Source organism: Pelodiscus sinensis, chromosome 10, assembly GCF_049634645.1.
Source record: "Pelodiscus sinensis isolate JC-2024 chromosome 10, ASM4963464v1, whole genome shotgun sequence".
In the NCBI taxonomy this organism is placed as follows: Eukaryota; Metazoa; Chordata; order Testudines; family Trionychidae; genus Pelodiscus; species Pelodiscus sinensis.
Window position 1 is genome coordinate 9,797,819 of NC_134720.1, and position 12,243 is coordinate 9,810,061.

Sequence of the window (12,243 nt, forward strand, 5' to 3'; positions counted from 1 at the left end):
GAGCATCCAGACTCGCTGGGTGCTCTCTTTCGAAAAAGCAGATTTCTCTTTCGAAAGATCCGCCTGCATTCTAGACGCGATCTTTTGAAAGAGGCTCTTCCGAAAGATGCTTTCGAAAGAGCCTCTTTCGAAAGAAGCCTGCAGTCTAGACATAGCCCCTCTGACAAACAGAGGCCAGGGACACCATTCCTTACCCATACTGGCTAATAGCCGTTTATGGACTTAACCTCCATGAATTTATCTAGTTCTCTTTTAACTCCTGTTATAGTCCTAGCCTTCACAACCTCCTCAGGCAAGGAGTTCCACAGATTGACTATGTGCTGTGTGAAGAAGAATTTCCTTTTATTTGTTTTAAACCTGCTGCCCATTAGTTTCATTTGGTGGCGCCTAGTTCTTGTCAGTGTAGATGCTCTCTTGTGGAAGACTTTTTGCACAAGAACTCTTCTGCAAAAGAGTTCTTGTGCAGGAAGCTGCCAGTGTAGACGTAGCCCCATTCCACACCACTCATGATTTTATATACATCTATCATATCCCTCCTTAGTCTCCTCTTTTCCAAGCTGAAAAGTCCCAGTCTCTTTAATCTCTCCTCATATGGGACCCGTTCCAAACCCCTAATCATTTTAATTGCCCTTCTCTGAACCTTTTCTAATGCCAGTATATCTGTTTTGAGATGAGGAGACCACATCTGTATGCAGTATTCCAGATGTGGGCATACCATGGATTTATATAAGGGCAATAAGATATTCTCCATCTTATTCTCTATCCCTTTTTAAATGATTCCTAACATCCTGTTTGCTTTTTTGACTGCTGCTGCACACTGCCTGGACATCTTCAGAGAACTATCCATGATGATTCCAAGATGACTTAAAGAGAAAGATAACATTTTTTTTTTTGCCTTGGAAAAAGCCAAGAATTGTCTCCAGATAACATAACTTTGCTGTCGACAGCCAAGATAGTGAATTAAGATGATGAATCCAATTGAAAAGTTTCCTTCTTTCTTTCACTATTTATTGCAGAAGTTCTAAGAAGTTTACAAATCCTTGTCATGTAAATATCAGAGATAAAGCAATAATTACAACAGTTAGCTTTTTATTAAAGAGACATTATATAGGAATGGAGTCTGCAGATCTTCCTATTTAATAAGATGTATGGATGCACACTCTATAATATGATAACACCCATGTTGTTTCTAGTGATTTTATTGAATCGTGTCAGCTTCTGCATGAGCTCATTTGAAAGATCTGCTATGTCTAGTTAATGATAATAAAAATGAATAGATGTTCTATTCAATATATATATATTGCAGGTGAATATATTTAAGTACTGAATAAAAAGTAACGAAACATCTCAGTATCTGTCCTCTGTTTATTTTTCTGGGTATGTGTGCATTAATTCCTCTCTGACCACAACCTCCCATATTATTTTTAACCACAGTGATTGGGCTCTTTCTACAAAGCTTTTGTAAGAGGTTGTGACGGACCAGGCCGTGTCTGGGCACAGCTGAGGGCATCGAATCTCCCAGTCCTAGATGCAGGCTCTAGCAGAGATGTTGCAGCTGCTCGTTTAAAAGTTCTTATTGCACATCCTAAGATCAGGATGGGTTCACAGGTCTTCCGGGCTCTTCAATCCCTGCAATGCTGCCTCTGGGATGAAGTGCTGAGCTGAGAACAAAATGGCATCGACCACATGGCCTCTTTATACCTCCTTCCTGGCCTCTTCTGGTATGCAGCAGGTCATCTGGTCCTCAGCCTCTCTGTTTTCCCTGCTGGCTGCTCTCAGGTGACAGGCCCCATTCTTTGGGTGTGTCCTTGGCCCATTGAGAGCCATTGTTCTGCAGGTAATTAGCATGTCCACAGGCTCCACAGGCTCGGCCCTGCCCAATGCTTAACCACATGCAGGGAAATCTTCAGTGTCCATACAAGTACATGCTAATAATTGCACACACAGACATTATACAAACACATGAACAGCATACATAGGATTATCAGATAATAAGCTTCTATTCAATACCTCTCATGGCCCCCTTCTATACCATTTTTGGGGCCAACACCCCCACCTATGGGTGCATCAGTGATCTGGCTGCTTCCCTCCAATTCGGTAATGTGACAGAGGTGCTTTTGAAATTCTCTTCCATTCACTGCTTCCTTGTCCAATAAGTTAAGCTGAAACACAACTGGAATTATTGCTGTGCCATCAGCAGGGGTCATGCTACAAAAATGATCAGGAAGATTCAAACTAAAATGTAGTTAATACTCTTGAGGAAGAGGCAAAGCTCTCAGAAATACTGAACAACTGGCTTGGTTTTCTTTCTCCAGAGAGGACAGAGCCATTGAGCGACCAAGAGATTTTTGTTATTGTTCCGAATACCAGTGGATGTCAGCTGGAACAGAGTTGGAATCTATTAATTATTGTGTTGAAGCTTTTATTGTGGAGTGAATTGATAATTGTTTTGCAGAAGTTAAACCAACAGGTACCTTTCATTCTTTTATGATTAATTTTACTTCATTTTTATTAGTGACTGCATTTTTGCACTGTAGCTTATTTCCTAGATCCTGCTTAATGTCAGGAACTAGATATAAAGAAGCATACAGACAGCTTGTTTTGAGATGCTTGTTTAATCAATGTAATAAATAGGCAACAATTAACTACTTCTCTGAATTATTTTTAACACTGGTTGGACATCTTGGAAGTTGTGTCTTCATTTGCTTTGTTTTTTCATTTAACTCTTTTCTGTGCACTTTTTGTCTCCAGAGTCTTTCAGATGTGACAAGATTGCACACAATTTTCTATCGGCATTAAATGATATAGCTGGTTGGGGATTTTCTGACAACATTCATTTTTTTATTTTCTATATTACTTCATATTTCAAAATGTTACTTAATGTATATATGAGAAAAAGTGTAAACAATTTTAAAAGGTCAAAATTGAAACAAAATGATAAAAAATTCAAAATCTCAAAAACTCTCATAGGAAAGGAAAAAAAATTTTCCACCACTGTTCTCCCTATAGCATTTTTAATTAAATAAGCTTCAGCTGTGTTTACTCCCCTTTAGCATTTGTGTACCTGGACTATTCAAGGAATCTAGTTTAATTAGCAAAAAGTAAAACACTGAAGTATTCATGAAATACAAATTCTATGTTTACTATCTGAGCATGCAAACCATAACCTGACTGCAAGAGTTAAACTTATTCAATGAGGGAGGAAAGCAATAATATGTGGGCAACCACATCACTGCGATGTACTTCAAATTTGAAATTTCCATTGCTTGAATAGCAACCAAAAGAGTAAAAAAATTAATGACCCATGTGTCAGATAATATTGTATAATAGATAAATCTGGAGAACCTGTCAGGTTGCTGGTAGAAATTTTATGAACAAAATAAGGAAGTGATATTTGTTAATTAAATTATGTTCATGTTCATTGTAATTGTTCATTAAAATTAGTCACTCAACTATAATTCTTCCACTGTTAAATCAGCTTGTTTCAGTTTAAATTGTGACTTTATCAGGAAAAAAGAGATTTGGAGCTATGAATAATAGTTTTGTCAACAGTGTGCAGCATACTTCTGTGAAAATCACTCAAATTTGCTATGCAGTCTCTTAGCTTGCCAAATTTAGATGTCCTTTATATTTATGCACTCATGGGCAGTCTGTAAATACTTCATAAGCTTTTCCCCAACTGAAGCTGGTATAAGTGTCTAAGTTTCCCTAGTTTTAGTTAGATATAAGATTGTGTGCTGCTTTGACCAGGATTTCTCTTTTGACAAATCCTACTCCAAAACCCTGTGTAAAATATATAAAGACCATCTCAAATGATCAGACAATTGCAGCTACTCAAACTCAAGCAGCTTTTGAAATGGTGATGAGCATCTGAGAGGATCTTTCAGCACATAAATGAAATGTGCTTATTTATAGGATGACCAGGTGTAAAAACCAGGATGTTTGTCTCATGGGGCTGGATTCTATGGTGGTCATGAAGGTATTGGAGATACAAGCAGAAGGGATTGGACTGCATGGGAGAGATGGGAAGATAATTAATTGGAGCCCGTTTCGCAATCATATTTTCTAGACTTTTCTCTTCTCTTTTTTCTTCTTTTCTCCCCTCCTTCTTGCCATTGTCTGCTCCCTTTTCCCTAACTTACTGTTATCCTTCTAGACCCCTAACACTCACTCAATGTGTCATGTTCACATCCTACCTTCAGAGTCAAATTTTGACCCCCGTTCCATCCCTCATGCTGCCCCCCAGCTGAGAATGTTGGGCTAATGTAACGTCTACATGTAGTGAGTCTTGTTTTATGGGAAGTTTACTCTGCTGTGGCATCCCCTTGTCATGGGAATCAGTAAAGCTCTGAATAGCCTGATGTGAAACAAGATGGCTTCTCTGTAATAATAAAAATAATAAGAATTAATAATTATCCTTTCTGATTCAAACTCACTTATCCTTTTCCAGCTGGTCCAAATTCCATTTAAAGTCACAGCCTATTTATCATTATTACTGTATATTATAATGCCTAGAAGTTATGGGTGAGGGCCCCGTTGTAGTTCTTTTGACAGGCTCCTTTTTTTTGGAACCTACTACATCCCCAGGGGTTATAGGAGGAGCAATAGGTGTTTCACTGCCAGGAACACCATGATCATCTACCTCGCCTGCTGCAGGACATTGGCCTCTGAAGGGATGGAGCTGTGTCCCTCCTTAAGCAGCCAGAGCTCCCAATTACACCAGGCCAACTTGCAGGTTTCCAGTGCCCAGTATATTGAATGGGAGCAATCCTAGAACAATGGGAAATTATTGTCACCTAGAGCATGTCCAGTCCTACTCAAAAATATCTCACAGCTGGCATCTCTCTTCCAGCTACTTATGTCTGGGCTTCTTGGCATTGTCCACTTCCCTGGCAAGACTCTGGGGCAAGCTACGATACAAGGAGGTGGTGATAGCATCTAGAACAAACAAATCTGCCTCCTTTTGGACATTTTAACCTCCAATAGCAGTTATTCCCATTAGATCCCCTCCATGCCTTCAATATTTAGCCCAGACTCAGACACTCGCAGGAAGCAATGGCTTCCCCAACAGTTTCTTATTAAAGAGGTAGAGGTTTGTCAGGTTTTCACTATAGGGCCTATTCTGCAGACAGTCAGAGCATGTTTCCCAGCAAAAAAAATTGACAGCTAGCTAATGCCAGCCAACTCAGGCTTGTGCGGCTTGGGCTGTAGGGCAGTTTCATTACTATGTAGGTTTCCAGGCTCCGGCTGCACCCCAGATACTAGGGTTTTGCAGGGTGTGTTTTTCTTTGCTAAGAAAATATACCCCTCCTTTTCTTCCTCTTCTCTACAAGGACCTCAGCAGCACTGCTGAAACAAACACAGCCCACAACCCACAGCAGGAAAAACCCTCAGGGGCTCTGCTTCAAGAGTAAAGTCACTATTTGCAGAATTAGGGGAAACCGTGTCACATGTACTGACTTCCTCCCCTCAACATTCATTATTTGTTAATTTGCAAATTGATGAGTTTCTATTGCAGTATGGGGCTGCAGAGCTATAGTAAACATTATGATGTTGTCAGACAAATACCCCTAAAAACACTTGCTTTGCATGATAAGATTAGCTTTAGGGGACTTCTGACAGGAAAGCAGAGAGCATGTAACATTTCAATAAAAGAGAAACACTATATGCAAAATTTAGAAAAGAGATCTGCCAATATGCAAGGTATTAGGAGCAGGATGGATTGATTTAAATCAAATTGATTTAAATAACTCATTGTAAACATGATTTAAGTGAGCAAGCAGAAGGCCTTTATTTAAATACTCAATATTTAATTTTGTTTTGCATTTGTACTCCCCCCCTCCCCCCCGCTCCAAGAAAGTTTGATTCTCATTGTTTACATACCAGTAATTTGGCACTTTATTTTGAAAATACATGGTATTTATACACATTTATTTAAGCAGTTGTATGATTTAGCATAATTCTTTGTTTTCTTGTGGCACTTTTTATGTTATGAAATGTTGACTTTTCTTATTGACTAGATGATGATCAACTTTTTATTTGTTGATTTGTGCCAAGCTGGATTTGGGAGCAAATTGGGAATCAATTAGAATTCCACAAAAACACCACTTTAAAATTTATTTTTACTAGTTACTCCCCCAATTATTCTAAGTGTGCTGTAGATGAGCTTTTGTTTTTAATTAAAAAGAATTGTGTTTTTATATTTCAGGTCTTTGAAATCTTGTAGTATAGCAGAGGTGCATCACAATGACAAACTCAACAAACTGCAGCAACAGTCTAAAGTTGAATTACAACGTTCAGCTCATTCAAGTCATTATTTATGCAACAATTTTTCCTTTTGGAGCCATATTTAATATCCTTGCCTTGTGGGTGTTCTGCTGCAAAATGAAAAAATGGACAGAAACTAGGGTGTATATGATCAACTTAGTCATTGCAGACTGTTCTGTAGTCTGCACCTTGCCTTTCACAATTTATTTCCTCTGGAATGACTGGAGTCGTGACATGTTGTGCTTAACTATACAGTCTATATATATAATAAATATGTGCATGAGCATCTACATTATCACTGTCATCTCAGTTGATCGATATATTGCCATAAAGTATCCTCTGAGGGCAAAGAGTTTAAGGTCACCATGGAAGGCAGCTTTTATCTGTGGGTTTCTTTGGATATCAGTGATAACAAGCCAGAACGTAAATCCAAGCAGAGAGGAACCTTTGTGCTTTCAAAAGCTTTCCACAACACCATCAGCCAGTATTCTATATATCTGGATCTTGGTTTTTTTAATTCCACTAATAATCCTGAGCTTTTGTTCCATACACATCATCAGGAGTCTTAACAAAAAGATAATCACAAATCCACAGGAAAAAAAGCTAATTGAGAAAGCTATCTATATTGTTTCTACAAACATGATTGTATTTATAGTGTGCTTTTTACCTGTCCAAGTTGGGATGCTTGCTAGATTTGTGATGGAAAAAAATGAATTTACATGCCTTGCAATCAAGAAGATTAGAATCTTTATAAGTATTACCTCATGTATAGCAAATTCTAACTGCTGTATGGATGCTATTTGCTACTATTTTGTCGCCAAGGAATTTCGAGAAGCTTCTTCCTTTTCTAAGCCCAAATATCATCACTCAAAAACAAATCAAAACAACACCGCTCAATTGCTGGTATAAAAAAGTTGCAGCACCAAAGCTAGAAATAAGAGAAGTAATGGACTTACCATGCATAGGATATTCACAGTTATGTTTCATCTCTGAAAAGAAAATCACCACAAAGTACTCTATTGTTAATTTTAACAGGATTTCCTGTTAAACAACATTCAATAAGTAACTGCTACAATCAAACTAGAAAAGAAGTAGGATGAAAACTGTCTTCCAGAACTAAAGAAGAGATAGTAAAGTACTAGTTTTGCACTAAAAACACTGTAGTGTAAAGACTGATGCATGAACTTTTCCATGTTGACATGTTATATCTGCTATCCTTTTTCTTAAATATAAATAAAAAGTGTGCAGATTCCTTCTGGCAATGTCATTTAAGTTGAGAGAAGAATACAGATAGAATTTCTTTTGTTGAAAGAGAAATTCAGAGAGATCATTAATACTTTAGATATGGGGCAAAGTAGTATTCAACTTAGCAAGCATTATGTACTTATAGATATAAATATATATGTAGGAAATGGCATGAGAACAATGTGGAGTCAGTTTGTGTAATGTTCAACTAATGCTCAACTAATGTGACAAAAGGGTGAATCAGTTGCTGGATGAGTGACTATATGAATCTTAGAATCCCAGGGCTGGAAGAGACCTCAGGAGGTCATCGAGTCCAGCCCCCTGCCCAAAGCAGGACCAGCCCCTACTAAATCATCCCAGCCAGGGTTTTAAAGCTGAGACTTAAAAACCTCTAGGGATGGAGATTACACCACCTCCCTAGGGAACCCATTCCAGTGCTTCACCATCCTCCTAGTGAAATAGTTTTTCCTAATCTCCAACCTAGATATCCCTCACTGCAGTGGATGGCGGGGCTGCAGTGGGCAGGGCAGCTGTGGCCATGGAGGGTTAGGCCTTCTGGGCCAGACCTTTGCCCTTGTTCTTTCCCTGGCTCTTTTTTCTGGCCAAGGTGGAGGCTGCTCCTGTATCTGAGAAAGCATCGGCCGTGGCAGCGGCAGAGCTCAGGCCAGAGGTTGGGAGGTCAGCTGCAGCAATTTTCTGGGTTGGTGGCAATGGGGGGGATTGTGGAGTCAACAGGGGCAAGGGCCTCCATCATGGGGAGAGGGTGGAAAGAGGCACAGAGGGCAGGGAAGGGGGCGGGGGTTAACCACTCCTCCCCACCAAGCAACAGGCAGGGGAGGAGGGTGTCAATGAAGAGAAGGGGGGGTGGATGGGAGGAGGGTACTAGATTCAGGGAAGGGCAACCAAGGAAGGGGCACCAATCATACCTCCCTGCTTAGCTAGATGCAGAGAAGGAGGGTGCTAGCGAGAAGGGCAGGGGCACGTGGGAGAGGGGTAGATCCTGGAGAGTGGGGAAAGCAACCACTCCTCCCTGCGGAACAAAAGGCAAAGGAGGAGGGTGCTAAAGGGAAGGGTCGGGATGTGAGGAAAAGGAGGGAGGGTCGCAATGGGGAGAAGGAGGGAGGAAGGGAGAGGAAAAGCAACCACTCCCTCCTACCATGTTGTTTGTAGGGAGCGAGGGTGTTAACAGGGAAAGGGCACATATGGGAAACTGAGGAAGGAAGGGCTAGCAGCCGCTCCTCCCTGCGAGACTACAGCAGAGGAGGAGGGCACCAGAGGGAAGGGGGTTCACAACTGGAGAGGGATGGAGATGGGGACAGCAACCACTCCCTCCTGCAGGGGAAGGGCACAAATGGGGAACCCAAGGAATCAGGAGCCAGCAACCACTCCTCCCTGCAAGGCTGGAGGCAGAGGAGGAGGGTGCTGGCAATACAGGACAGGGGACACGGTAGTGGGTGCAGGATGGGGCCGGCTCCTCCGGCTGCACTGAGGTATGGGGAGGAAACTATGGAGCCATCAAAGGGAGTGCAGTGTACAAGGGGGACTAACTAAAAGGCAGGGGGAAAGGGGCACAAGCACTCGGGGCAGGGGCCAAGGCATACAGGGCAGTGGCTAAGGGAGGCTAGGAGAAGGAATAAGTGCTGGGTGAGTAGCAGGCAGGGTGGGAGAAAACAACAGATGGGGGATGGGGCGCACACTACAGCAGGCTAGCCGGGGTGGGGACGGGGCAGGCAAAAAAAACAAACTCTGGAGCAGGGCGGGGCCAGTGAGTAAATTCAGCGAGGGAAGGAGAAAGCAAACTGGGCTAGCAGGGTGGGGCAGGCAGTAGGAAGGGGGGTGAGCAAGGGTGAGGGGGCCCCCCAGTCAAATGTAGCTGGGGGGGGCAAGTCCAAGAGGGTGGGGAGGGAGCATGCCCATGAGCACTTGTGGGTGCTCAACCTCACCCACTGCTGCTGCAGCACAGTCCCAGGTGGAGCAACAGCCCTGTTGAGGGGCAAAGAGAAAGTCCAGGTGTTAAGGGTGGTAGAGAGAGCGTTGGGGGTGGTGGCAGCAGGAAGGGGGCAGCTGGACTGGGAGGAGGACTCTGTGCCCCTCCCCCAGCCCCGTCTCAGTAGTTCAACTTACCACCACCCCAGGAACACAGATGGAAAAAAGGCTCAGTCTTTGAAAGCCCCCTCCACAGGTCCAGATGGTGGTGCCTTCTCTTCTTCACCCCTCAGTGGGGCACAGGTGGTGCAGCTGCAGCAGCAGGTGAGCACTGGCGGGGGACTCCAGGTGGTAGGAGCTGGTGGTGGTGGTGTCCTATTCCTCTCCCTCTGGAGTGTGTAGGGCGGGAGGGGGCAGGCCGGCAGAGAGCAGCAGTAGCTGGTAGTGGTGAGCAGCAGTGGTGTCCAGGGGGAGCAGGTCCAGCAGCTGGGGGCCTCAGCAGGCAGGTGGTGGCTGGGTAGGACAGGGAGAGCTCCGGCTGGTGCAGGCAGCAGGAACAGGGGGGAGAGGCAGGAGAGGAGAAGGAGCAGCAGCCACACCCTGCTCCTCCTTCTCTTGAGAGGGCGCTATTATGGGGGGAGGGACGTGGGGAAAGGGGGGGGACGCGATTGGGGAGGGAGGGAAAGGGGAAGGGGGGACGCGATTGGGGAGGGAGGGAAAGGGGAAGGGGGGACGCGATTGGGGAGGGAGGGAAAGGGGAAGGGGGGACGCGATTGGGGAGGGAGGGAAAGGGGAAGGGGGGACGCGATTGGGGAGGGAGGGAAAGGGGAAAGCAACCATTCCCTCCCACGGACTATTGCAGGGAGGGAGGGCACCAGGAAGGGCGGATGAAAACAGGACACCGAGGGGCCAGCAAGCACTCCTCCCTGTAAGGCCGGGGACAGAGGAGGAGGGCGCTGGCAGGGTAGGGCAGGGGACAGAGCAATGGGTGCAGGACAGGGGCCGGCTCCTCCGGCTGCACTGGGGTATAGAGGGGAACTATGGGATCACTGGGGGGAGCGCAGTGTACAGGGGAACTAACTAAAAAGGGGGGGATGGGGCACAGGCGCTCCGGGGGGACAGGGCAGACAGGCTAGTGCTCAGGGCGGCTGGAAGGAGGGGCGAAGAGGATGCAAAACAAAAGCTGGGAGTGGCAGGGCACACACACAATTAGGCCAACTGGGGCAAGTGCGTGGCAGGTGGTAAACTTGGGAGTGAATGTGATGCGTAAGTAACTTTGGGAAGGGAGGGAAAAATGAGCTGGGCTAGCAGGCAGTGGGGAAGGGGAGCAAGCTGCTGAGGCAGGGTGGGGTACGCAGGGGTGAGGGGGGCCCCCAGCCAAACACAGCTGAGGGAGGGGGGCCAAGTCCAAAGGGGTGGGGAGGGAGCACAGCCACGAGCGCTTGTGAGGCTCTACCTCACCCACCGCTGTAGCAAACAGTCCCAGGTGGAAGGGGGGGCAGCAAACCCCACCAAGGGGAGAAGAGGCAGTTCAGATGGTGAAGGGGGCTGGAAGGGGCATTGGGGGTGGTGGCAGCGGGGGGGGGGGGGGCGGACTGGGGGGAGGGCTCTAAGCCTTTTCCCCCGCCCCCCTTTCAACAGCTCAGTTCACCACCACCTCTGGAGCAGGTGACAAAAACTCAGTCTTATGAACAAACCCCCTCCACAGTTCCGGGTGATGGTGCTCCTCTTCTCCTCGGTGGGGTGCAGCAGCAGCAGCAGTGGGCGGGTAGCAGCCAGCGGGGGAAGGCCTCTGGGTGGTGGGTGCTGGTGGAGTCCTCTTCCTCTGGAGCAGAGGGGAGAGGGAGGGCAGCCGGCAGGCCCCCCCCTCCTCCCCTCAGGCAGCAGCAGCAGCCTGTGGTGGTGAGAAGCGGTGGTGTCTAGGGGGAGCAGGTCCAGCAGCACGGAGGCCTCAGGTGGTGGCTGGGTAGGGCTCTGGCTGGTGCAGAGCAGGAGCAGGAGCAGGAGGGGGAGAAGGAAGAGCAGCAGCACCTGTACCCTGCTGCCTCTGCTCCTTCTCTGGAGTGTAGTAGGGCACAAGAGTGGCCGCCCACTGAGCCGGAGGCAGCCTACAGAAGCCCAGACATCTAAGCCGGCCAGCACAGCACCCCAACAAACAGCCCGTGTACTGATGGTGAGCACCAGAGAGGACCTTGCCCCACAAGTACAGGTCCTGGCAGCACAGAAGGCTTAGTTGCAAAGCGTCATTGACCAAGCTAGGATTGACATGGATAAGGAGCCTCAGGCTGTGGTGATGGAGAAATCAGCATCTGGAGCCACCATCCCACCCAGGTGAAGGAGGAGTGGACAGTTTTTTTGCTACCAGTGTGGTCAAGATGGGCACAGTGTTGTCAATTGCCAAAGTGAGGAAAATCCCAGCTTAAGTTTCTGGAAAGCTGAGGATCAGTTGGGAGAGGTCAGGGACTTGCCAGAGAGTCTTTGGACAGGGGCCACCCAGGCCCACAGTATTTGAAGGATCCCCCAGAAAAGACTGTTCAGCTGGAATCCCCTCAGGGCTAATAGGGCCTCAAGCAGTACTTGACCCCGGATCGCAAGTGACTATTTTATTTCAGAAACTTCAGGGAGTAGCCAAGTTAGTCTGTACAGGATAAACTTTAAAAACAAACGAACAAAACATGTAGATGGTATCATGAGCTTTCGTGGGCACAGCTTCAGATGACTGGTCATTTGAAGAAGTGGGTTGTGCCCACGAAAGCTCATGATACCGTCTACATGTTTTGTTAGTCTTTAAAATGCTACCAGATC

The 12,243-nt window shown here is 45.9% G+C and overlaps 1 protein-coding gene across 1 annotated transcript; it reads left to right on the forward strand.

Annotated features, from left to right (window-relative positions):
- Positions 1-1,840: 1,840 nt before the first annotated feature.
- Positions 1,841-7,612, forward strand: LOC106731387 (G-protein coupled receptor 35-like). The gene is made up of 2 exons (XM_014569079.3): positions 1,841-2,470; positions 6,209-7,612. The coding sequence occupies exon 2, from the start codon at positions 6,247-6,249 to the stop codon at positions 7,174-7,176; it is 930 nt and encodes a 309-aa protein (XP_014424565.2). The 5' UTR covers positions 1,841-2,470; positions 6,209-6,246; the 3' UTR covers positions 7,177-7,612.
- Positions 7,613-12,243: the final 4,631 nt, after the last annotated feature.